Source organism: Hemiscyllium ocellatum, chromosome 2, assembly GCF_020745735.1.
Source record: "Hemiscyllium ocellatum isolate sHemOce1 chromosome 2, sHemOce1.pat.X.cur, whole genome shotgun sequence".
Lineage (NCBI taxonomy): Eukaryota > Metazoa > Chordata > Chondrichthyes > Orectolobiformes > Hemiscylliidae > Hemiscyllium > Hemiscyllium ocellatum.
Window position 1 is genome coordinate 141,409,136 of NC_083402.1, and position 27,933 is coordinate 141,437,068.

Here is a 27,933-nt window from a genome sequence, read left to right on the forward strand (position 1 = left end):
GTGGTTCCGGCGGGAGGGTTGGTCTGAGGCGGAGGCGACGGGAAGCTTTCTCTCTCTCTCTGACTCACTCCCTGGAGCCGGCTTCGGGAGACCCCTGGCCCGCGAGCCCCGCTGCCATGGCGACACCGTTCCATCCAGGGACGCTCGAGCCGGGCGTTGAGAGGTGGCACGAGCTGAAAGGCTGCGGGGCGCGCGCCCTCCCGAGGCCGAGCCGCAAGCGCCGGGGAGCCGTGAGGAAACGGGTGAGAGCCCGGGGCCGGCAAACGGATGAAATCAGCGAGGGTGGGGGAGACGGATAAGAGTCTGGGGGAGTCGGGAAACGGGTGGGATCCCGGGGGAGGAGGGTCAGGAAAAGTTTGGAAGTCGGCTGGCGGGTGTGAAGGGTCTGGACTCCAGGGTAGGTCGGGAACTGGGCTGGGTCAAGGCAGGGCTTGTGTCGTTTGACAGACCAGAACCACTTTTCATCTATTTATTTGTCTCTTTTTTTTGTTGGGGCTGGGGGGGGGACATCAGATACAAATAACGATCTGTGTCCAACGCTTGTTGGCAATAAGATTTAGCCCACAGTGACAAATGTTACTTGCAATAACAGTAATTTATAACCTGATGAAAACATGAAGCTTAAATTTGCATTTTGGCTTCAGTTCTTTAGTTGTTATCCTCTTCTAGAATACTTCACATGATGATGTAGAATTCTCTTTGAAGCCTGACCTTTTTTTTTGATGCTACGTAAAAGTAATCTTCATAGACCTAGGCATATTCCATGATTCGTTTTTGATCCTGAAAGTAAAAGGAACTGAAAGCAAATTATTTGAAAAATTCTTAGTTTTTGAGACATATAATTAAAATGCTAAGTTGTATTTGGTGAGGAATACTGATTTTATTGTGACCAGCATCGTAGACCAAATGATCCACAATCTGTCATAATCAATGAAGAAATGCATATGTGCTTTCTAGTATTTAAGATAAACGATCAAATGTATTCCCTATAGTTTTCCTTTCTGTATTATACTTTAATTTACATATATACTCATTTTATAGGCATTCGCCCTCTTTATCAATTCACGACAAGTACCTAAAGTTGGCAGTACCTCACCACAAGAATTGGGTAGGCCAAATGTTCATTGGGAATGCTGTGGGCAGCAGTTTGAAAAAGTGGAGGACATTCACAAGCATGTGGCCAGTGAACATATGCCTGAGGTTATACAACAGACTGAAGCTATTTTCAAGATGTTTGCCCAAAATAACAAGTTGACAACAGTACCTGGTTCTTCAGATCACAATGTTGTATCACCACAGCACAGTGGAACTAAAAAAGAATTTGACATATCCAAGTGGTTGCCTGATACAAGTCACATAAATTTTGATGAGCTAACGTGGTAAGAACTTTGTAAGAGTCTTTTGTTAGTTACACTGAATTGTGAAAGTATTTAAGTCTTTTGTTACGCATCTGCACTTTCTAGGGCTTATTTGAAAATTTGGAACTACAGTACTGTTAGAAAATTGTTCAATTTTACATTGCTTTGAATGGCTAAAATTACCCTCCTAATAATTTCAAACAGCTTAATTAGACACTCATGGTGCTTCAAAATTGCTTTGAGTTGGTTTCGCAATTCCTTGTGCTAGAAGCCTTCTATGTATTACACATGAGGCCCTCTAAGCTTTGAAGTTACACTTCGGTTTCTCAGTGTTGCCAAATTTAAATAGTATTCCTCTTAGCACTGTTCTATTCAATGAGTATTAATTGTCCAGTACTTATGTTATAATTGACAAATCTGGGAACATGTGAGAGATATGGCACAACCTACTTTGGCCTCCACATTTCAAGATGAGCAAGAATATAAATAAATATGCATTTTTGATTTCCTCACCCATAGGAATCTGCATGAATGTTGAAAAATGCACCACTGTAGAATGGACTTTTACACTCATTTGATATAACAACCATTTTAATCATGATTTGACACATTCAGATGAAATATCCAGATTCCCATAGCTAGATGATGTATATAGTAGTCCACGTGTACGTTCCAAGACCCAGCGTGGATGGTAACAAAATGGAAAACTTACCTCCCTGGCAGACCCCTGGATCTGGAAGTTCCATGTGATGTTTTCAGGCCGCGGTAAACCACCGATAACTAACTGAAACAGTGGAAACCAATTCCACAGATACATGGGTTCTACTGTAAATAACATAATGGACTGGCAAGCTATGTTTAATATATTGACATTCATTTTTAGTAGAAAAGTGTGGCGCTGGAAAAGCACAGCAGTCATCGTTTCGGGGGGGGGCAAAGGGAGCTGTGAGATAAATGGAGGATAAGTGTAGGGGGATGGGGGAAGATAGCTGGGAAGGTGATAGGTAGATGCAGATGAGGTGGTGATAGTGATAGGTCAGAGGGGAGGGTGGAGCAGATAAGTGGGAAGAAAGATGGACAGGTAGGACAGTTCAAGAAAGTGATGCTGAGTTAGAGGGTTGGACCTGGGATGCAGTGGGGGAAGGGAGATTGATAAGGAAAATTGATGTTGGTGGCACGTGGTTGAAAGATCCCAAGGTGGAAGATACAGTGTTCTTCCTCCAGTCATTGAGTGGCTTGGATTTGGTGGTGGAGGTGGCCCAGGACTTGCATGTTGGTGGCTGGGGCGGGCCACCAGATGTTGAAGTGGTCGGCCATTGGGCAGTGAGATTGTTTTGTGTGTGTGTTACTGCGATGTTCTATTTTACCCAAGCTAAGTCTATCTTTTACAGAGAGAATTAAGTCTCTTGCTTACAGTTGCTTTAAATGTTTTCTATGAAGTTTGAACCTTCTGAGTTTTAATTAGTTAAATTCCTGCCCTCAACAATAATCTTAAGTTGATATTAGATGGTGATCTCACTCATTTTAAATGAATTGCTTATGTGAAAATGGTTTTAAAGAAAATCATCGAGTCAGCATAGTTTTATGGAAGGTAGATTGAAAAACTCTAGCAAATAAGTCAAACACAAAGATGTGGCAAGCTAAGTGGACAATAGGAAACCTGTAAATGTTATATTTCTGGACTTGCAGAAGGCATTTGATAACACTGTGCATTAACCTTTGTGCAATGTATGATCACATAGGGTTGGGGTAATTTATTAATTTTGAAAGAGGATTGGTTAATCAACAGAAAGCAGAGAGTCAGGAAAAATGGATCTTTTTCTGGCTGGCAAGATGTAACTTGGGGTTACCATGAGGTTTGGTCCTTGGAGTCCCAACTCTTTACAATTTATACTAATGATTTGAATACAGAGGTAAGGGTAATATAGTCACGTTTGCCGATGACACTAATGTAGGTAAACGAGTAAATTGCAATGAACAAATAAGAGAGTACCTGTATTACCAATGGATATGGATAGATCAGGAGAATGGGCCAAAATTTGGCAGGTGAAGTTTAACATGGATAAGTGTAAGGTTCTACCTTTTTTGATCAGAAGAATAGAAAGGCAACTTGTTATGAAAATGGAGAGAAACTCGGTGATTCGAAGGAGTGGGATCTGGGTTTCCTTGTACATAAACTGCAGAAAGCTAGCATGCAGATAATAACGGGGAATTTTGGCATTTAATGCTGAAGGAATAGTGTGCAAATGAAGGGAACACTTGCAGCAACTGTATAAAGCGATAGTGGAACTGGCTTGGAGTATTGTTCCTCTTGAGGGATTAGATTAGAGTAGATTACCTACAGTGTGGAAACAGGCCATTTGACCCAACAAGTCCACACCGAACTTATGAAGAGTACCCAACCAGACACATTACCCTCTGACTAGTGCAACTAACACTATAGGCAATTTAACATGGCCAATTTCCTGATCTGCACATCTTTAGACTGTGGGAGGAAACCGGAGCACCCGGAGGAAACCCACGCAGACACTGGCAGAATGTGCAAAATCCCGACAGTTGCCCGAGGCTGGAATCAAACACGGGTCCCTGGTGCTGTGAGGCAGCAGTGCTAACCACTGAACCACTGTGCTACCCTCATGTAGTTGCACTGGAGACAGTTCAGAGGAGGTTCACTCGATTGATTCCGGCAATGAGGAGTTTGTTATATGAGGACAGATTGAAGAGTTTAGGCCTATATTATGTAGAATTTAGAATGAGAGGAGATTTGATTGAGATATATAAGTTGCTGTTGTAGGGCATTCTGGAACGAGAGATCATTGTTTTCAGGTAAGGGTTGCCGATTTAAAACAGATGAGAAATTACTTCTGTCAAGAGGATTGCCAATCTGGAATTCGTGACCCCAGTATGTGGTGGATGACGGGACATTGAGTAAATTTGAGAAGCAGATAGGAAGATTTTTAACTAGTAATGTGTTGAAGAGTTATGTAGAACAGGCAGGAAAGTGGACTTGAGGCTGTAATAAAATTAGCCATGATTGTGTTGAATGGTGGAGCTTGCTCGAGGGGCTGAATTGTTTATCTAATTGAGTGAATTTTCTTCATGTCCTTTGAGCTCCAAGTTGGATACAAATGTTTGATCTTGATAAGTAAGTAATGTCACTGTAGTCCCTAGATAACTGGTGGTGGTTTGACTTGAGGATCAACATGCCTCTGATGAGGGAAGAAATTGAGGAGGAAGGGTCTTTAGCCTCAGCCAGTGTGGGAATTGAAGTCCAAGCTGTTGGCATCACTGTGCCATGCAAACCAGGTGTCCAGCCAGCCGAAACATTGAGGAATTTCGTATAGATGTGTGCTCCATTTGTAGATAGCAATCTTTGATAATTGCAATTATAAACAGAGGATTTGAGAACAAAACCAACGTTTTAGGAGTGGTGATTTGCTGGAAGACCTCAATGTCACATTTTCTTTGATTGTCATCCCACAATCACTAGCTTTCACAAATATGCAGGAATTATTGCAAAAGAAAAAACAAGGCCATCTTAAAATAAAGAAATATTGCTACATTATCTCCAAGTGTGGAAAGCTACAATACTAAAAAAGTCATTCTGAATTATTAGGGACTTAACCTGTTTTGTGCAGATATGTATTTACAGTAGGTATCTGGCAGAATAATAGCTCTCTGTGGTTCTTTGTAAACTGTGCTCAGTGCGGGTAAAATATATTCCAGTTATCCAGTAGTTGTGCTTGAAGGTGGCATTTGTTCTGTACCCTTGCAGGCTGTGTGTAGTATTGCTTCATTTAGTGTTAATTCTCTCAATCTTTTCTAGTGCTTTGCCTTCCTCAGTTGGGGTTTGTTTAGTGCAGAGTTCCAAAACCAAACTCTTATATAGTTTTAACCATCTTTTAGTCCATCCAAGTTGTTTATAGTTTATTTTGATTTTGCTGAAGTAAAGCTATTACTATTGAGTAACTATAGAGTAAGTTCAAAGCTGCTGAATAGATTCTGCTAATTATTTGGTTATAGAATGTGTAGCAAAGCTTCTCAAAGGTAGGACTGTGGGTGAACATAAATCTTAGGTAACATATGAACATAGAAGATTGGAGCAGGAGAAGGCCATTCGGCCCTTTGAGTCTGTTCACCATTCATCGTCATTATGCCTGATCGTCCAACTCAATAGTCTAATCTTGCTTTTTCCCCATAACCTGTGATTCCATTTGCCCCAAGTGCTATATCTAGTTGCTTCTTGAATATGGTCAATATTTTGATGTCATCTACATGCTGTGGTAATGAATTCCAGAGGCTCACCACTCTGGGTGAAGAAATGTCTCCCCATCTCTGTCCTAAATGGTTTATCCCAAATCTTGCACACATTCACCATCAGGAACATCCTCCCTGCATCTACCCTGTCCAGTCCTGTTAGAAGTTTAGAAGTCTCCATGAGACTTCCCCCCCCCCCCCCCACCCCCAAATTTGTCTGAACTCCAGCAAAAACAGTCCTAACTTAGTCAATCTCTCCTCATACATCAGTCCCGCTATTCCTGGAATCAGCCTGGTTAGCCTTCACTGCATTCCCTCGAAAGCAAGAGCATCCTTCCTCAGGAAAGGAAACCAAACTGCATACCATATTCTAGGTATGGCCTCACCAAGGCCCTGTGTAACTGTAACAACACATTCCTGCTTTTGTACTCAAAGCCTCTTGCAATGAAGGTCAACATACCATTTGCCTTCTTTACTGCCTGCTGCATCTGCATGCTTACCTTCAGCAACTGGTACACAAAGTTACCCAGGTCCTGCTGCACCCTCCCCTCTCCCAAGTTACAGCTATTCAGGTGGTAATCTACCTTCTTGTTTTTGCTTGCAAAGTGAATAACCTCACATTTATCCAAATTGTACTGCATCTGCTTTTGATTTGCCCACTCGCCCAACCTATCCAGATCATGCTGAAGGATCTCTTAAATCCTCGTCACAATTCACCCTCCCACCAAATTTGGTATCATCTGCAAACTTTGAGATGTTACATTTTATTACTTCATCTAAATCAATAATATATAATGTGCATAGCACTAGTCCTGAAGCAGCACTTGTCCTGTAGCATTCCACTAATTACTGCCTGCTAATTTGAAAATAACCAATTAATTCCTACTCTTTGTTTCCTCTCTGCCAATCAGTTTTCTATCCATCTCAATACATTTGCCCCAATCCCATGCGGTTTAATCTTGCACAATAATTTTATGTGGGACTTTGTCCAACGCTTTCTGAAAGTCTAAATATATAACATCAAGTGGTTCCCCTTTGTCAACACTACTAGTTACATCTTCATAAAATTCCAACAGATTTGTCAAGCATGATTTCATCCATGCTGACTCTGTCTAATCCTGCACTGTTTTCTAAATGCTCCTCTATACTTTTATAGATAATGGATTCGAGAATTTTCTCCACTACTGATGTTAGGCCTACTGATCTATAATTCCCTGCTTTCTCTCTACTTCCCTTTTTGAATATTGGAATGACATTAGTTACCCTCCAATCTGCAGGGATTGTACTAGAGTCTATACAATCCTAGAAGAGGACCAGCAGTGCATCCAGTATTTCTAGAGCTACTTCCATAAGTACTCTGGGATGTAGATAATCAGGACCTAGGGATTTATCTCTTTCAATCCCATCAAATTTCCCAGCACCATTTCGCTACTAATATTGATCTCCCTCAGTTCTTCCCTCTCTCTAAAATTTGCATTCTCCACTTTTTCTGGTATCTGATTTGACCTCTTTTGTGAACATAGAACCAAAGTATGTATTCAGTTGCTCTTTATCCCCTATTATATGTTCCTCCCCCATTTCTGGCTGTAGGGGACTTACACTTGTCTTTACCAATCTCTTTCTCTTCACATACCTATAAAATCTCGTAGCGATATGTTCCATGCCATCTTACTTTCATATTATATTTTCCCCTTAATCAATTCCTTGGTCCTTCGTTGCTGAATTCTAAATTGCTTCCAGTCCTCAGACCAAGCTATATGCTTCTTTGTTGGATCGGATACTATCTCTAATTTCTTTTGTAAGCCATGGATTGGCCCTCTTACCCTTTTCCTCTTGTGCCAGACAGGAATAAACAGTTGTTGCAGTTCCCTCAATGTGTTCTTTGAATGTTTGCTATTGCCTGTCCAATGTCATCGCTTTAAGAATCTCTTCCCAATCTATCAATGCCAACTCATGTCTCATATCTTCATAGTTTCCTTTATTAAGATTCAGCACCCTAGTCTCTGAATCAACTACCTCACACTCCACCTTGATAAAAAATTCTACCATGTTATGGTTGCTTGCCCCCTACGGATCTTGCACAGCTAAATCGGCAATGATTTCCTTCTCATTACACAGTACCCAGTCTAAGATGGCATGCTTTCTAGTTGGTTCCTCCACATATTGGTAAGAAAACCATTCCGTATACGCTCCAGGAATTCCTCCTCCACGGCATTGTGGTTAATTTGATTTGTCTAATCTATATGCAGATTAAAATCACCCATGATCACCGATACACATCTCTAATTTCCTGTTTAATGACATTCTCATCATCACTGCAGTTTGGTGTCTATATATGACCCCCACTAATGTTTTTTGCCCCTTGGTTTTTCTCAGCTCTACCCACACAGACTCTACATTGTTAGAGCTAATACCCTTTCTCACTATTGTTTAATTTCCTCTTTAACCAGCAATGCCACTTTCCTTTTTGTCTGTCCTTCCTAAATACTAAATACCCTGGAACATTCAGTTCCCATCCCTGGTCACTCTGAAGCCATGTCTCCTTCATCCCAATTATATCGTACTCATTTACATCTACCTGCATGATTAGTTCATCCATTCTATTGCAAATGCACCATGCATTAAGGCACAAAGACTTTAAGTTTATCTTTTTAGCATTGTTTGTCTCGCTCCCAATACTTTTTCTCAGTAGCCCTGTTGAATTTTGTCCTTGGTTTCTCTGCCTACTAGTTTTCTTATTCCCTTTTTGTATTGTTTGATTTTGTTCTTGCTCCCTTCTTCTCTGACTCCTCATTGGGTTCCCATTCCCCTAGCATATTACTTTAAACCTTCCCCATCCACTCTAGCCAATGCAACCCTCATTTCTCCCCCCCCCCCCCCCAAAAAAAAGAAATCAGTCCAGTCCTGCCCAGATGTAATCCATCCAATTTATACAGATCCCACCTTCCCCAGAACTGGTCCTAATTCCTCATGCACCTGAAACCCTCTCCCTTACACATCTTTTCAGCCATGTATTCATCCCATTTATCCCATCATTTCTACTCTGACTAGCACATGTCACCCTTTCACGAATGTCCTGTACCTGCTGTAAGACATACATAACCCTAGCACCAGGAAGGCCACATACCATCTGGAGTCTCCATTGTGGCCACAGAAACTCCTGTCTATTCCCCTTACAATTGAGTCTCTGTAAGTATTACCCTGGCACACCTTTTACCCCTCTGCAGCAGAACCAACCATGGTGCAACAAGTTTGGCAGCTGCTGCATTCACCTTAATGGTATCCAAAATGGTGTATCTCCTTTGCAGGAGAATGGAACAGGAGATTTGAGCACTACCTGCCTACCTCTCTTGTTCTGTCTGGTGATCACCCATTCCCTTCCTGCCTGCGGTGTGACCACCTCTCTATACATGCTATTCACAATACTCCCTGCCTTGTGGGTGCTTCACAATGTCGACAGGTAATGAGAGTTCCAGCTCCAGGTTCATCCCTGATGTGTACTGAATCAACAGTGTTAACTGGAGTGAGAAAGGAGAAGGGACTAAAACTGGATTTAGCCGACATGACAAAATATCAACCAAGGTGGTTGTTGCTGGTCATTTATGTGGTGATGATGTAGACCAGCCCAGGATATGGCTCAAATGCAGTGGTCCAATATTTGAATAGCCTACTGAATATGAATTTTCAGGGCATCATGTTCAAAGTAACTTCCTGGGAGGCAGCAGAATCTTATCAGTGAATGTGGACTCTTCCTCAAAATTAGTGCTACTGCAAAGAGGGGTTGCAATTAGAATTTTTATTTACTTCTAGCCAATTAATTCCTATTGTGCAATAGGGAATATCTGCCAAATGTTTATTTATAGCTTTTTTTAAGCTAATTAAGCTTGTTCTTTTTAAAAAAAGATCTATATTGGCTTATCTTTTATATTGTAATTCCTCCTTGTGAAGAAAAAGACTTTGCTGTAGTTTTGATTATTGGATTTAACAGGTGTTAATTTTTTTCCCCTAGTGTAGCAGGCGAAGTGCTGTTATATTACTCGTATTGTGATATCGAGGAACCACAACTGATCTGCACCTGGCAAAAAGCCCTTTGTCATCAGTTGCACTTAACAGGCAAGGTAGGGGAGAGATTCCTTCTGTGTTCTTGTTTTACTTTTGCTATCCTCAACTTGCACTGAATTTTTCTGTGTTTGCTTCTGATATCTGGGGAAAGAAAATAATTATGCCGTCCGAGGAATTGAGTAAGTTTTCAAAGTATTGCCGAATATCTAGGTTTCAGTGATTGTCAATTTACCATGAAGATCATAAAAGCATAGAACCCCTCCAGTGCGGAAAGAGACCATTTGGCCCATTGAGGAGGAGAAAGTGAGGACTGCAGATTCTGAAAATCAGAATTGGGAGTATGATGCTGGAAAAACACAGCAGGTCAGGCAGCATCTGAGGAGCAGGGGAATCGATGTTTCGGGTGTAAGCCCTTCATCAGCGCCCCACCCCCCGACCATTTATCTCTCCGCGCCCCCCCCCCCCCCCCCCCCCCCCCCCCAGCTCACAAGCATCACTCCTGATGAAGGGCTTACCCCAAAACGTCGATTCTCCTGCTCCTCGGATGCTGCCTGACCTGCTGTGCTTCTCCTGCACCACACACACTCGACATTTGGCCCATTGAGTCAACACCAATCCTCAAAGCATCACACCCAGACTAAGCCCCAGCCTATCCCCATAACCCCACATTTACCATGGCGAATCCACAAAGTCTACACATCCCTGGACACAACGGAAAGTTTACCATGGTGAATGCACCTAACCTGCACATCTTTGGACTGTGGGAGGAAACACATACAGACACAAGGAAAACGTGCAAACTCCACACTCAGTCACCCAAGGCTGGAATCAAACACAGTCCCTGGTGCTGTGAGGCAGCAGTGTGTCACCCAGATTGCTGGTAGTAGTTCACTGGCTTTTTCACTATAGCAATGTTAATATACAAGATGGTTCCAAGGAAATTAGAGCAAAGTCTAGTCAAAGAATGAGTTATTCTGCTTGTAGAAGGCAAACCAGTAGTTACAATGGGTATGTGTTGAATCATTTAGCTCATTGGCAGTGTTTCTTTCAGGTCCGTATTTCCAAAGAAGGCATTAATGGAACAGTTGGTGGATGCAAGAGAGCAACTGAGCAGTACATTGAAGCTATGCTTTCCCATCCACAATTTCAAGCTATGTCTGCAGAGGACTTTAAGGTAAAGGCAGAACTGATTCTATGTCACATTATAAACAGTGCAGAGAAAAAATTGTCAAAAGTGGTTAAATTAAATTAAATTTAAGAAGTGATAATCTCCTTATCTTTGTGTAATCTCTGACCCATCAGCTTTTGTCCCTGCCCATTATCTTGCCTTCTCCCCATAAATCTCGATTCCCATCCAAATCAAGAACCTATCAATTGCTGTCTTAAATATCTTCAATGACATGGCCTCTACAGCCTTCTGCAGCATTGAGGTCCACAGATTAATTAACCTCACTCTGGCTAAAGAAATTTATCCCCATCTCAGTTCTAAAGAGTTGTTCCTTCACTCTGAGGCTCAAGTCCTAGTATCTCCCACTAGTGAAAATGTCCACTCCAACTAGGCTGCTTCGTATTCTATAAGTTTCAATAGTATACCCCTGGCCCTCTTTCCTTCTAAACCCAGAGACCTCCACCGTTCCTCATATGACAAGCTCTTCATCCCTGGGATAATTTCTGTATGACTTCCAGTGCTAGCACATCTTCCTCAGATCTGAGCACCAAAACTGTACTCAATATTCCAAATGTGGTCTGACCAGGACCTTCTACAATCTCAGCAGGACATCTTTGGTTTTGTATTTTGGCCTCCTTGACATGAATGTTAACATTGCATTTACCTTCCTAACCCCAACTGAACCTGCATGTTAATCTTAAGAGAATTCTGAACTAGGACTTCAAAATCCCTTTGGCCTTCAGCCTTTTCACATTCAAAAAATAGTCTGTGCCTCTTTTCCTACCAGAGTGCATAACCGCTCACTTTCCCACATTGTATTCCATCTGCCACTTCTTTTCCCACTCTTCTGGCCAATCTAAGTCTTTTTGCAAGGTAAAAACAATGACTGCAGATGCTGGAAACCAGATTCTGGATTAGTGGTGCTGGAAGAGCACAGCAGTTGAGGCAGCATCCAAAGTGCAGTTATTCCTGATGAAGGGCTTTTGCCTGAAACATCAGTTTCGCTGCACTTTGAATGCTGCCTGAACTGCTGTGCTCTTCCAGCACCACTAATCCATAAGTCTTTTTGCAGCCTCCCCCCTTCCTGTACACTACCTATTTCTCTGCCTATCTTTGTTATTTGCAAACTTAGCAACAGTGCCATCAGTTCCTTAGTGGAAGATCATGAATGTACAACATGAATAGTTGCGGTCCCAACACTGACCTCCATGGAACTCCACTAACCACCAGCTGCCATCCTGAAAAAGAGCCTTTCATCCCCACTTTGCCTTCTGGCAGTTTGTCAATCTTTTATCCTGCCCATAATACTATGGGTTCTTATCTTAGTTAGCAGCCCCCTGTGTGACACCTTGTCAAAGGCCTTCTGAAAATCTAAATAGATCATATTCACTGACTCCCCTTTGTCTAACTTGCTCACTAATTCTTCAAAGAATTTTAACAGACTTGCCAGACATGACCTTCCCTATTTTATCATGCACTCCAAGTACTCCACAATCTCAGCCTTAATAATAGACTCAAATCAACAAAAAGCGAGTTCAGGCTAACTGGCCAATAGTTTCCTGTCTTGCGCCTCCCTCTCTTCTTAAAGTGAATGTTAGTTAACTGTTTTCTAGTCTTTTGAGATGCTCTCTGACTCCAGTGATTCCTGAAAGAACCCTAACTGTGCGTCTAAGCTATCTTTTTCAGTACTCTGGATGTAGCCCATCTGGTCCAGGTGATTTCTCCACCTTCAAATCTCTTAGCATCACTTCCTCCTTAGTGATGACTGCTATGCTCACCTTTGCCCCAACTCTTCTGAAGTTCTAGTATGATGACCCTGTGAAAACTAATGTAAAATACCTACTTAGTGCCTTGTCATTCCTTTATTCCCCATTACTACTACTCCAGCCTCATTTTCCAGCAGTCCAATGTCCACTCTTGCCTTTTAGATATCTAAAAAAAATGCTCTTGCAATGTTCTTTTATATTATTAAATAGCTTACCCTGATATTTTCTCTTTTCGCCTGTCTTTACTGCTTTTTCACTTATCCTTTGCTGGCTTTTAAAGGCTTCTGAATCTTCTGGCTACCCACTAATTTTCACCATGTCGTACGCTTTGTCTTTTGCTTTTTAGCTGTCCTTAACTTCCCAAGATCGAATGGGGAAGAAATTATAAAAAGGCAAAATTAATGTTCTTTACTTAAATGAATGTAGTATATGAAATAACTACATAAAGAGGGGCTAATGAATATGATTTTCTAGTCTCTATGCAGACTTGGTTGTGAGGAGATCAAAACAGGGAACTGAATATACACGGGAATGTTACTTTTACAAAGGTGGGCAGGAAGGAACGGGTGGTGCGGTAATTTTGTTAGTAAGTGATGGAATAAATATGATAACAAGAAATAATCTAGAATTGGCTGATATAGAATCTGTATGGATGGGGGTACAAAATAATAAGGGGAAGATGCAAGTAAGTGTAGTCTGTAGATCCCCTAACAGTAGTTGTTCTGTAATCTTCATTAGCTTAAAGATAATGACGCTATTTTAAAAAGACAATGTATTAATCAGGGTGACTTTATTCCTCATGTAGATTTGGAAAATCAAATTGGCAAAGGTAGCCGAAAGGAAGTATTCATAGTGTATTTGGGGCATTTTCCTAGAACGAAATGTTATGGATGCAAGCAAGGACCAGGTTATTTTAGGTTGCTAATATGTTATGAAGTAGGTTTAATAATGATATCCAAGTAAACATTGACCATAACATGGCAGAATTCAGCATTTAGTTTGAGAGAGGGATCTTCGGTTGGAAACAACTACGTTAAGCTAAAGTAAGCGTAATTATGAGGGAATGAGAGCAGAACTGGCTGTAGTGGATTGGAGATGGAGTTTAGCAGCAAAGGTGCTTGAGGTACAATGGCAGATGTTTAAGAAAATAGTTCATGGCTCACAGTGAAGATAGATCTCAGTAAGGAAGCAGATTCGCAGGAAGGAATATGCCAATCATGGTTAACCAGAGAGGTTAAAGATTGAAATTTTTAAAAAATTGACCAAGATTAATAGTAAGCCAGATGATTGTGAAAGTTCTTTTTAAAAAAAAGAACAACAAAAAAATGACCAGAAAGAAAGAGGGAGAAAATCAACTTTGAGGAAAATATTGCAAGTAATATAAAAATGGAAAGCAAGAGCTTCTTAAATATGTAAAAATGAAGAGATAAGTGAAAGTGATCATAGGCCCCTTAGAGAATGACACTGTAGAAATAATAATGGGGAACCAGGAAATGGCAAAGGGGTTGAATAAGTACTTTTAATCAATCTTCACAGTAGAGAACGTTATTTTGTGTTTTGAAGTGTTATTAATCAAGAGACAAAAGTGCTGAAGAAGGAAATAAGCACACCAGCTATTTCTCGAGCAAATGTACTGGGGAAACTTAGATTCTGGAAAAGCTCCAGAGGATTGGCAAACACCAAAGTAGCACAATTATTGAAAAAGGGAGAGACCAAGAAATGTAACTACATTTAGCTTAACATTTTCCTTTGGAAATAGTTATAAAGGATAAAATAACAGATCATTTAGAAATGTATAATCTAATCTAGTAGAGTTGATTCATGAAGAGGAAATCATGTCTGACAAATTTGTTTAGAGTCCTTTGAGGAGCGAACATGATTTCATCAGAGGGATATCAGTTTAACTAATTTACTGGAGTTATTTGAAAAAGTAACTTTTGTAGATAAAAGGGGAGCCAGTGGATATATTGGATCTCCAGTAGGCCCTTGTAGGAAGTGCAACATTGAAGGTTATTGTGAAAAACAAATGTAGAAAATTGAAGTTAGATGTAACAGTACATTGTTGGATTGAAACTGTCTGCCATAATTCTGACCAGGCTGTAGGAAGCATGACTAAAGTACTTCCTGAACTTGCAATATTCAAGCAACCAGTATAAATAGGCCAAATTTAGGAATACTTTTACAAGATCAAGAATCAATGTTATATGTATCAGTCAGACAAAGCAGAAGTGAAACCATTGAACAATTCTAATTTGTTTTTAATGGAATTTGAGCTAACAAAATGCTATCAGTGATTAAATAAGAAACAAATGAGGCTTGGGGTGCTCTGGGACTTGTGTTTAATTGACCCTGGATAACTAAATGAAAGCTTCTTTGCTTGTCCTCATTAAAATTTCTGAGGGTGTTTTTGACCATTTTCCAGTGAACGTAGATCCATGAAGTGTAATAAGGAAGACTTGCGGGAAATGACGTGCTAATTTTGGATCAATAGAGGGCCTTGTGAGATTGTTATTAAAGCATGAAACAAAAGTAAAGTTGGAGCTTCATGGTACTTTACTCCATGCATACGTTAAAGGTCAGACGAAGAAGATTTAAAAAGGACTTAAGGGGTAACTTCTTCACATACAGTGTGGTGCATGTATAGAATGAGCTGCCAGAGGAAGTGGTGGAAGCTGGTACATTTACAACATTTAAAAGGCATCTGGATGGGTATATGTATAGGAAGGGTTTGGTGGGATATGGGTTGGGTGCTGGCAAATGGGACTAGATTAATTTAGGATATCTGGTTGGCATGAACCAAAGGACCTGTTTCCATGCTGTACATCTCTGAATCTATCCAGTATCTGACCTCTAAATTGTTGCTATTCCTGTGTGATACAAAATAAAATGCTTATTTCCCTGCATATGTTTTCTTTACATTTTTTGTGTCTTTTAGCATTTGCAACCTGTTAAGGTTCAAACCTAGGAAGGAACGTTATGGTGGATGAGAGTGCACAGTGGGACAGGGGTCAGACAGAAATAATCCATTTGCGCAAAGCTTTTAGTCATTTAAATGCCTCCATTTACAATTTATATGTTCAATGTGGTTATTACATGTGCGTATTGAGCAATATAGAAATCTGCATGTACATTTGTATGAATGTTTATGTAGATTAGTTAGAATAAAATATCTGTGTCTGCATTGTTCATTCTTTGTTAAAGTTCCATGGGATCCGCTGTTCAATTTTGTCAGGTTTGCTTTCTTTATCGATTATTTTGCCTTTAAGTATGTCCATGCTCAATTATTCTTTGGCATTTTTTAATTAACTGATGGACGTGAGCTTTGCTGGCTGGCAAGCATTTATTATAGTTGCTCTTGAGAATGTGTTGATGAGCTGCCTTCTTGATCTGCTACAGTCTACCTACTGTAGGTTGACCCAGAAAGCCCTTAGGGAGGGAGTTCCAGGATTTTAACCCAGCAACAGTAAATTGTAACCCCATCAAATGTCAAGAGATGATGTTTAGATTGTCTCTTATTGGAGATGGCCATTACCTTGCATTTGTATGGTACAAATGTTATTTGCCACTTGTCAGTCCAAGCCTGGACGTTATCTAGATCTTGTTGCATTTGAACATAGAGGAATCATGAATGGTGCTGAAAGCATCCAGCATTGGGCTAACAAGTTTGTCCCACTTTCTCTTGAATTCTGTATTAGATTTGTTCATAACTATCTATTTGTTCATAACTGTCTCTTTTGTCTTTACCATAAGTGGAAACATCTTTTGATATTTACCCTGCCAAACCGTTTCAAAATCTGAAGCATACCTGCCAGATCATTTCCATTAGTCTTCTATTTTCTTGAAAGCACATTCCAGTCTGTTCACTCTTGATGAGGATAACATTTCAGTTCTGGTTTTATCTTTATCTTTTTGCACATTCTATGGTTACTTTAAATCTTTCTTAGAATATAGAGACCAAAACTGTGCATAGTGTAAACTCAAATACGGACATTCCAAAGTGTATACAAGGTTCATATAACATCCTTTCTTTGCAATTCCACCCCTTTAAAAACACATCCCAGTTAGTTGTTTGCATTTTTATGAATTTATTCATTTGAGTATGATAGTTCCTTAATTAAAGGATTGTGGTATGATAGAACAACACAACCTAGAGGTTTTGACCTGGCATGCCATGCTCGGTTTTTGAAGGAGCTATACACTTTGCCTCACCGCCTGCCCTTTCCACATACTCCAGAACATTTTTTCCCTTTCCAATTCCCTTTTGAAAATTTAATATTGAATTTAGTTCTACCTCCCTTTCAGGCAATGCATTCTAGATAATCACTGCATAATATTCTATCCTCCTTTTATTGTTACCTACGTTTCCCAAGTTCATGTCATTTGCAAGCTATGAAATTATGTCCACTCAATCCAGATTATTAACATATATTGTAAAGAGCTGTGTTTCAATATGTACCATATGTGGACACCCCTGCCTACTTCCCTTCAATTGAAAAAAATTGTTTACCTTTTAACCTTTTATTATCTCTAGTTCTTTAACTTGTGTCCTCTATTTACTGATCTTTCTTTCTATTAGTAGAAAGTTGTTCCTCATTTATTCTATCAGTAATCGTCAACACTTTGAATGTCTATCAAATCCCTCTTAAAAGTCAATCTTGTAAGAACAGCAGTTTCCAGTTTCTCTATGTCATATCATATTTCTCTCCACTTACACTCTAGTAAACTCCTTATGCACCTTGTTTAAGATCTTGACATCCTTCTTTAAGTATTGACTTAGAATTAGCCATAGTACTGCAGCTAGAGTCCAATCAATGTTTTATAAGGTCAGTGTTTGTGGCCGTTACCACCAATAGGTGGAACGTGATGTGCACAAGCGCAAAATTAGTTGTTGCTTTTAAACTTTATCCTGCAGGAAAGCACATTGAGTTATAAATAAATGTAAATATAGTTATCAGGGCCTTCCTCCAGATTAGGAAAAGCACTTGAAGCAGTCTTAAAATGATTTTGTTTGGAATTTGTTTGGTATCAGTTTAGTTATGTTTTTATAGACTTTGTACTATATTATAACTTCCCAAACTCTCAATTCCCTTTAGAGCTATCTTTTTTGACCTGTTAGCTATTTTTAATTGTACTGACTGATTTGTTATACAGTATATTGGCATTAAAATCTATCAGCTTTTGTTCAACGCCTGTTATTTGATTCACTTGTGCTTTCAAAAAGTTGCAAACCATGTCACGTTTCACCTGTCAAAATTTTCTTTTTTATCCTAACACTTGTTGCAATTGCAATGAAAAATGCGTACGTGCATGTGCAGATAGATCATGAAAGCTGCTTTTAATGAAGGTATCCTGTTTCGCAAGTTTTCCATGATTTTCTGATCTACGTCTCTGCGTGTGATGCCATGGATTGTTTTGCCAACTTAAAAGTTTTAAATATTTCCTTAATCAAACTGCTGAGAGATGTAATTTCACACCTGTAGAGAAGGTGGGACTTGAACCTAAGCCTCCATGTTCGTTGGTAGGCATACTATAACTATACTGGTAGATCCCTGTTATATTCATGATAATCCAGGTGTCTCTGTTGAAAGTCAGTGCATGAACAGAAACCTGCGGGGATCACCACTGTGCACACCCCATAGTCTGAAAAATAACTTCACTGCTGTCTGCTTTCTGTTCTTCATCTTTACTCGGTTTTATATCTGTGCAGTTGAATTTTGCAAACAAATTTATCATGTAGGCAGGAATGCTAAGTTTGTAAACTGAGGCCACTTTCTGAACCAAGGGTTTGGATAACGTTTGGAAACTGATTATTTATCTCATTCACCATTTTATTCAGCATGTTTCCACATAATAGATTGGTTAGTAAGGTTACCAGGAGGAGCTAACCTATTGAATACAAAATTGGCTAGCAGGTAGGAGACAGAGGGTGGTGATGAAAGGCGGCCTGTGATCAGTGGTGAGCTACAAGGATTGATTTTGGGTCCACTGATTTCCGTCACTTATATAAATGATTTGGATGTGAACATAGGAGATATAGTTAATAAGTTGGTAATTGATACCAAAATAGATGGTGTAGTGGATTAGCTCAGAGCACAACAGGATCTTGATCTGATGGGCCAATGGGTTGAGGAGTGACAGATGGAATTTAATTTCGATAAATGTGAAGTGTTGCTTTTTAGTAAGGCAAACCAGAGCAGCACTTGTACAGTTGATTGTAGGGTCCTGGGGAGTGTTGCTGAACAAAGAGACCTTGGAGTGCAAGTTCATAGTTCCTTGAAAGTAGAGTCGCAGGTAAGATAGGATCGTGAGGAAGGCATTTGGTATGCTTGCCTCTATTGGTCAGAGCATTGAGTATAGGAGTTGTGAGGTCATGTTGCAGCTGTACAGGATGTTAGTTAGGCCATTATTGGAGTACTGCATGTGATTCTGGTCTCCCTGCTATGAGAACGATGTTGTGAATCCTGAAAGAATTCTGAAAAGATTTATAAGGATGTTGCCAGGGTTTGAAGGTTTTAGCTATAGGGGAGCCTGAATAGGTTAGGGCTATTTTCCCTGGAGCGTCTGAGGCTGAGAAGTAAACTAATAGGGGTTTATAAAATCATGGATAGGGTGACTAACCAAGATCTTTTTGCCAGGGTAGAGGAGTCCACAACTAGATTTAAGGTGAAGGGGGAAAGATTTAAAAGCGACTGAAGGGGCAACTTTTCCACGCAGATAGTGGTGTGTGCATGGAATGATCTGTCAGTGGAAATGGGTACAATTACAACATTTAAAAGGCATCTGCATGGGGTTATGAATAGGAAGGGTTTAGAAAGATTGGGCCAAATGCTGGCAAATTGGGCTCGGTTGGATTCAGATGTCTGGTCGTTGCGGACAAGTTGGACTGAAGAGTCTATTTCCATGCTGTATGATTCTATCACTTTTTATTATGTTAATTTGTACAATTCTAGTAAATCCAAAACTTAATGTATTGCACTGCCTACTTTGATATATAAAACCATTCAAATTATTCATAACTTTCAAATCTGCAAAATAATTCTGAAAATAAGTATTTTTGGCTAAGCGGAGTGCAGGAGGATCCCATTGTTTCCAAGACCTCCGAGTTGGAGTTTATAAAGAGGTTGTTCCCATGGGAATAGATCCTGCGAAGATTTCTTATAAAGATGCTGGTAAGTAAAGGAGCAGATCGGGATTGTTTGTTGGTGCATTGACTAGCTAAAAATCTGTTCATAAATGGCACTATAATTCATTTACAATTTGTCATTATTATTATTAACTTAAAAGGATAATGTTTTGAGTACCAGAGTGGTTTGGAATTAGAGCAGGATCTTAAATAAACACAGGCTTTACTTAGCTCGGGAACTAGATCTTGCTGGCATTTTTACAAATCTTGTATAACTGAATACATGATTAATTGGAACTTGTTGTAGCAATGTGAATGTTACGTACAGCAGTAACTTAATGTTATTTTTGTTTGTTTTGTAAATGGTATTGTAGGAATTCATTTAACTCCCGAAGAGTTTCACAGAAAACTAGAAGCATTGTATAACAATACCCAGATTCGAAAAGACACCATTCTCTTGGACTGCAGGAATTTCTATGAGAGTAAAATTGTGAGTTTTTATCCATCTGATTTTTCTTTTTAATGTTGTAGTCAATTACTGAGTTCAGAACTGCAAGTTAAATTCAGATATTGGGTATCATAATAAGTGCAACTGAAGAAACATCATTCTGCTTAGAAATCCTATGAGGTTTCTCATTACACCAATAAGCTTGCACTGATTATGTTGGATTCCCATGTCAAACCAGATTTTTGCAACAGCAAATGCCTTCTCCATAACTATTCTGTATGTGCCAGTATTAATTTTGAGCTGAACATGGTTGCACACTTCTGAAAATTATACCCTTTGGAGAATGTGTCATTTGGAGTGAAATGTTTTTGAATAAGCTTGGTACTTAGAAAATTCTGTAAATGGTAAATGGCTGGGAGTAGCCATAACAACTGTTTAATTTCTATCTGGCTGGTCCTTTTGTGGTTTTTGCAATTTCAAGCGTGCCTTACCCAGATGATAGTCACATAATCTGTGCCAACACTTCTCCCATGGCCAGTCTGAGTAGACTAATAGACTTGAAATAAAATGGAGTACAACATCCCATTGGCTCATTTGGTAAGGTGAGTTTGTACTTGAACTGTATAAACCTGAGATTTCAGCTTTGTTCTCTTCATTGTGCTAAGCTGGCTGATTTCAAACAAGGTGATTGGGATGCTGTAATTGACCTCTGTGTAGCAAATCAATTAAGGCAATACTTTATCCAACTCCTGTTGAAATTGGTACTGAGGTGAGTGCAGGATTATGCTCTAAAATAAAGCAAAGAACTGCAGATGCTGGAATTCTGAAACATAAAAAAAGTTAGTGGAGAAGCTCAGCAGGTCTGGCAGCATCTATGGAGAGAAAACAGAGTTAGCATTCTGAAGAAGAGTCTTTGGACTTGAAACATTAACTCTTGTTATCTCTCCACAGCTGCTGCCCAATTTGAGTTTCTCCAGCAATTTGTGTGTTTTTTTTGGTGTTTCAGGATTATGCTTGACTGATTCTCCTATAGTTAACAGTAAATAGTTTGCCTACACTTAAATTGCAAACATTGAGATATGCCAAAGGAAGACTACATATGATAAAGTAAGGAAACTAAGCTCAACCTCATACTAGTGAGGCACAATCAGGAGTTACTTGAAAGGTAATATGTCATGTTCTGCTGGTGGCGGTCTCTTCAACTTCTTGCAGCTTTCTCAAAAAATTGGGATGATTGTGTAAAATTATAAGAGCATGACAAGGAGTCTGCCAACTTAGTGACCGGTGGCAACAACTGTCAACAAGATTGAGAAAGATGGTGAATTAGATTTGAATCAGTAAAGGAAATATTAGACAAGGGCGAAAAAGGCTAGAAAAAAATTAAATCTCAGTGGATGTAACGGACTGAGTTGATTTTATGTTGTTCCCTTTCTAGGCCTGTCAAGTTAATTTCATTGTTTTAACAACGTACTTTCTAATCAACCTATTCAGAGATGTTATTATTCAGCTTTGGAGCAGGTGGAACTATAATCTGGATCTCCTGGCTCAAAGATAGGAACATTACTGCTGTGCCACAATAAATTATCAAATTTTTAACAGCATAAGTGCCTTGTTAACCTCTAACAGCAGTGTTATGCAGCAGGCTTAATGAGTATTAAATGTATAAGCATGACATTGAAGATAATGGGAAGGCTAAGGATGAGATGCCCATTGTGGAGACAAACAGCTTAGCAGCATAAATTGACAATGCAAGTTCTGGAAATTCACATTTCATGACATATCTCTTGATCCCTCTGCATTGCCCTTTAATAATTGCATGTGTCATTAACATTCCATTATTATTCTGTTGAGAACTATAAAATGCAACACTTCTCACTTTGGAAAAAGTCATAGGTGGAAGTATTGCTGACTCTTCTGCAGGAGTCCATTGATCTGATAAGAGGGCAGGTCATTTCAGTTGTTTAAGTAGATTTTGGAGCATGCTAGAAGTTTTCAGACACCAAAAGCATACAGTTGCTGTTATTTTATTGGCAATGATGGAACATATTTGTGTCTCAAACTGCAGTGGGATAATTAAGAGAGGAATGAACTTGAACAGCAGGTCCACAGTTGCCTGCCTCAGGGCTTGGCTTACACTAACCTTTTTCAAATATATAACACACATGTCCTACACCAAATTGGAGAGATTTGAATTTATCAGTTCCAAAATACTGGTAAAACAGACATCAAAGCCACAGGAAAGAAATAGAGTCCTCACAAATGACTGAAATGGACCTATTGGAATACCACTTCTAGACTTAGGCACTCTCCCCACCCAATCCAGAGATTATGTGTTGGCATTCTATCCAGTTAAAAACGTCTGGAAAGATTGCAGCATTTCATCTGTGGATGGAAATGTACCCATGTCACCTTTTTTTGTCATGCCACAAAAAAGTAAAAACCATGATGAACCTGGTCTGAAAACTCACTGGCATGTCAATACGTTTTATTTTAAAGCATTAATAAGGCATTGTTTGCAGTGTTTTTTGGAAAGAAAGTACTTTCTCTATATTGATTGGAGGATCATCTGCAATTATATTCAAGCTTGGAAAGAGATTTAATCTCAGTCATCTAACTCAGAGGTAAATGTGCTGTCAACGAAGCTAAAATCTATTAATAACCTGGGTTGGTTGAGTTTGGTAGGTCGTTGTTATACAGCATGAAGTGGACAAAGCCATTCAGCTTAGAAAAATAATCTTAATGAGCACAGAGATGATTGGACAGCTTCTTAGTTTACGTGCATAAATAACAAAATTGGTGGTAAACTCTGCATGCTTCCTGTTCAAAATAAGTGTCATGCACTTTACTCAGAGAGTAGTAAGAGTATGGACTGCTTTGTCTGCAACGGTAGTAGATTCGCCAAGTTTAAGTGCATTTAAGTCGTCATTGGACTGGCAAATAGATGTACATGGAATAATGTAGGTGGGATGGGCTTCAGATTAGTATGACAGGGTGGTGCAACATTGAGGGCTGAAGGGCCTGTACTGGCTGTAATGTTCTATGTAAGTGCTGTGAATGTACTACTTTTTTTCACTTATTGACTTGCAGTTTGCAGCCCATGAATAAAAAAATTTATATTGCACTGTATCCTAGCATCTGTTTTTAAAAATGAATCATGGCAGAATGCGTATTTATTTTATTGTTCTTGTACTCTTGAGATTTGTTTGTTGAACTGTAGCAATTTATGTTGCTCAGGGAAATTTTCAACACTGCATTGCGCCTAATATCCGGAAATTCAGCTACTTTCCAGATTACATAGATACAAATTTGGAATGTTTCAAGGACAAGCAGGTCCTTATGTATTGTACAGGAGGAATCCGCTGTGAACGAGGCTCAGCCTATCTCAGGTCAAAGGTGAGATAATTGTTTCTTGTAATGCTTTCAAATAATTAATGTGAAGCTTGTGTAATTAATTTGATGTGGCAAAATGCCAAAATCAACATTTCTGCACATGTGGAATTAAATTACTGTAGTCAAGGGTAATTAATTAGTTTTCCCTATTAAAGGAAAAGCTATGTTTGAGCAAGTACTGATAAGGTACTTTCTAGCGATTAGCTCTGTCATTTTTAAGATGCGTATTTTCAGAGATCCTTTCTAAATAATCTTGCACAAGGCTCTTCATTAAAAATAACAAAATTCAAGATGGTTTGCATGTGCATAGTTTTGGCTTATTGGTAAAGTTAATTAAGACAAAGTAATTTAGTTCTCCACTAGACTCTGTCTTGTGGGTAATGTGTAACATTGTGACTTAACTGTTACTTTTTTCCTGTTCTGGTTGTGGCATGTGGATGCAATAAAGGAGATTTATCTACATTATGGTCCCTAAGTTTCAGGCACATTCATACAACTCATCAAGTTGGAACACCTTCCTTCTGTGGATGCTCTCTGTAATGCCCAATTTATGAATTTTATATGCCTGTAAATGATTCCTCATGCCATTGCCTTATCGGTAAATAAATTCAAATTTGGAACTTCAGAATGCTTGGCATTAACGAAAATATGGATTTAGACACAACTGGATGGAAAGACTTCAAACCTCACTATGAAATGCTGAGCACTCCGAGAAGCCTAGTGCTGTAATCTTGGTCCTGTAACCCCTAGCCCCACTTACTGCAACTCCTTGCTGGTGAGACAGGAGCCCTGGGCTTAATGCCGTATACTATTGGTTCTCAAATTTTGCTGGTTAAGGAGCTGCTTTCAAGTAGTCATCATATTTCACATTATTTCCAAAAGCCTTTGGAATCTCTTTGTAGACCCCATTTGAGAACCATTGGTATAGTGGTATGGCACAGTGACTCAGTGGTTAGCACCGCTGCTTCACAGTGCCAGGGACTTTGGGCAACTATCTGTGTAGAGTTTGCATGTTCTCCCTTTGTCTGCGTGGATTTCCTCTGGGTGCTCTGCTTTCTCCTACAGTCCTAAGATGTGCAGGTTAGGTGGATTGACAATGCTAATTTTCCCATAATGTCCAGGGGTGTGCGGGGTAGGCGGATTAGCCATAGGAAATGCAGGGTTACAGGGACAGGGTGGGTTTGGATACGATGCTGTTTGGAGGGACATTGTGAACTTGATGGGCTGAATGGCCTGCTTCCACATTGTAGGAATTCTATGATAAAGTAGCCTATTTTACATAAGCAACCTCAAAAACAGAATAAACTCCTGTGTTAGTACACAAATTTTATATGATCATCACTGAGCTTGAGCAGTGTATATCTTCCCAGTTTATTTGTTAAGTATTTGTTGTTTGTTATTCAGGCTGTGTGCAAGGAAGTTTACCAGCTCAAGGGTGGAATTCACAAATATCTTGAACAATTTCCAAGTGGTTTCTACAGGGGAAAATTGTTTGTTTTTGACAATCGTTATGCCATCTTTGCCAGTGATGACATTATTTCAGGCAAGTATAGATAAATTGTTAAAGTATTGTCATATTTGACTTATTGAAATAATTGATGTTGGGAACCAACAAGGGGTTACTATATTAAAATTAGAGAAACACTTTTTCTATAAATGTGGTGAAAATCTAAAATTCTGTTTCACAAAAGTTGTGGATATTGAGTCAGTTGAAATGTTCAAAACTGAAATCCAAAGATTTTTGTTAGGTTAGGATATAAAGTTATGATTCATAGAAAATTAAAAACCTAGAAATTTGTCAATCTGAAGATCTAACTAAATGAACTTGATGGGCTGAATGGCCTACTGTTGTTCCTATTTGGCCATTTGGTATAAACAGTAGAATCAACAGAAGATGGAATAATTTATAAATGGCATCTTTGTTATTATGTGGGATTGTCAAGGTTGTAAATTGATATTTTAGCATTATTAATGCTCAAAATTGTAAAACTGCAGGTGAATGTGGTGCAGCATATCAGGTCATTGGAGTAGAGAATATTTTAGTTTGTTTAAATCAAAATATAATAAAATCTATTGTTGTTCAGTTTTGAAGAAATCATACCGGACTCGCAACATTAGCTCTATTTCTCTTTCCACAGATGCTGTCAGACCTGCTGAATTTCTCCTGCATTCTATGGTTTTTATGAAATAGAAATTGTCTGGTACTGTAGTTATCTTCCAATTATGTATCCAAAAGGGATCCTCAGACAATTTGTCGCCTTCAGCAATTTCAACCTATGAATGTAATTTGGATTTCAACTGTGTTTATTGTTGATTGACAGTGTTTTCAGAGAGAAATAATTTGGCTTATTTGTTATCGTTAGAAAATATGCATTTGTCATAGGCTATCTGTGGCAACTAATAATGTGGCTTTAAAAACTGAGTAGTTTTGAGTCATTAGAATTCCTGTCTTGAAGGCTACCTATATCATCTCATTAAACTACTCTTGCCTATTGTCCACACCAAATGGTTAATTCTAGTTACCTTCAACCAACAATTTATGCTAATTCCACATTCAAGATTTATGTTGTAAGATCATAATTGATTTCAATAATTGACACTTACGATGCCTCTTGTGATGCCACATTACTTTCAGAAAGTGCCTAAGCACAATAAAGGTCTCCCATGATTATCTCACTCTACTACTGATGCAGATATCCCAGACCAGTTAACCATTTTCAATGGGAAGCTAAATTTCCTCCTCTAACTTTTACTGAAAATTTATCAAACAAATCACTGCTCCCCTTCAAGAAAGTGAGGTAGAGTAGGAAATGTTTAGATTGTAAGGAATGAAAAAAACCTGAATTTATGTCTGAGACCTCAAACACTTACAACTATTAATCACTTTTGAACAGCAGCCATTATTGTTGATTAGGTGAAAATGGTACCTAATTTTCTTGCAGCAGGATCTTTGTTAAGGGTAAATGAAATGAATGACCCAGATTGATGTATATTTGATGATGTTGGTTAGGAGTGTCTCACTCTTCAAAAAGATTCAGCCGACTGAGCAGAATTCTACATAGCTTCACTTAATTCAACAAAGCAGAAATTATTCTCTTGTACAATCTCCTTCAACATTATCTTCCAAGTCATTCAATTTCAGGCTCATAACTATTAATAACAAAAGTACCCATACATGGAATTATCATAGACATCGGCATGTTCATTGGTCCTTCAATTTGTGTCTGTAATTGTATTTAACATGTTTGTAGTTCTAATGCTTATGAAACTAATCCTGTGATTTTCTTCTCCAGAATGCAGCTATTGTGGTGTCCCATGGGATGAATACAGACTCTGCAGTACCTCTTATTGCTGTCAGCTTGTTTTATCTTGTGTTCAGTGTCGAAAAAAAGGCCTTCTAGCCTGTTGTACAGTGTGCCAAGAAAAGGAAAACTCAACATCTGAAACACATTCAGGCCGCCCTAGAAAAGAGGAATGTGAATGTACTGAAAAACGGGTGCGGATTCCTGTCATGCTTCCACATTAACTTTTTAAACCCAGAAATAGAGAGATCAGGTTTGAAAGTATAAGGATTTGCATTTACGTAGTGATTTTCAAAACCTAGGACATTTCAAAGTACTTGAGTACTTTTAAAGTTGAGTCACTATGGTAATGTAGGAAATACGTTGCCAGTTTACACATAGCAAGATCCTGCATGCAGTGTGTAAATGACCAGATAATCTGTTCAGAGCTCTGATTTGAGGTGTATGATTTATTTTAATTACCTTTTAATAGTTCTATTTTAAACACTGATTTACAGTGATCAGGCAGTGCCTGTGGAGAGAATCAATGTTACTGTTTCACATCAAAGATCTTGCATTGGAACTGAGTTTTTAGTCATGAATGCTCATTGGCTTAAAATATTAACTCTCTTTCTATCCAGAGATGCTGCCTGGCCTGCTGAGTTTTTTCCAGCTTTTATTTTTGTTTTTATTTCAGATCTCCAGAATTGGCAATATTTTGCTTTTGATTTATCGTGGCGTTAGTTCATCTACATGCTGCTTACAGCCTAAATATTACATTGATAAATAACCAATTCTGAATAATAATTTTATTTCGGGTATTTTGTATTAAAAATAAATTCATGTTTTTGAGGCCTACTTTTTCATTCTAACTTCTTCAGCAGGCACATGATAACATTATCTATTGTTGTTGCATTAACATAAGATATTTTGACTCATGCAGGATAAGAAGAATTTGTCAATATTCTCAGCTTTCAATCCTTGATTAACCAGCAGAGGAAAGCATCAAAGACCTCATAGTATTTAAATTGGAATAAGACAACAAAACTGATACACATGCACAGTTCATGAAAAGCACAA

The 27,933-nt window shown here is 39.0% G+C and overlaps 1 protein-coding gene across 1 annotated transcript; it reads left to right on the top strand.

Annotated features, from left to right (window-relative positions):
- The first annotated feature begins 5 nt into the window (after positions 1 to 5).
- On the top strand, positions 6 to 27,665 carry LOC132829297 (thiosulfate sulfurtransferase/rhodanese-like domain-containing protein 2). The gene is made up of 9 exons (XM_060846632.1): positions 6 to 242; positions 1,042 to 1,379; positions 9,625 to 9,733; positions 10,729 to 10,851; positions 19,675 to 19,780; positions 20,109 to 20,224; positions 23,417 to 23,575; positions 24,977 to 25,115; positions 26,866 to 27,665. Exons 1-9 carry the CDS (start codon positions 117 to 119, stop codon positions 27,096 to 27,098), a joined length of 1,449 nt encoding a protein of 482 aa, XP_060702615.1. The 5' UTR covers positions 6 to 116; the 3' UTR covers positions 27,099 to 27,665.
- Positions 27,666 to 27,933: the final 268 nt, after the last annotated feature.

What these genes read in the sequence shown, in the direction of transcription:
- LOC132829297 (XM_060846632.1), top strand. Translation starts at nt 117, where the DNA reads ATGGCGACACCGTTCCATCCAGGGACGCTCGAGCCGGGCGTTGAGAGG. An exon ending in AGTTGCACTTAACAGGCAAG is followed by an intron (nt 9,734 to 10,728) that starts GTAGGGGAGAGA and finishes TGTTTCTTTCAG; the next exon opens with GTCCGTATTTCCAAAGAAGG. An exon ending in ATTTCTATGAGAGTAAAATT is followed by an intron (nt 20,225 to 23,416) that starts GTGAGTTTTTAT and finishes TATGTTGCTCAG; the next exon opens with GGAAATTTTCAACACTGCAT.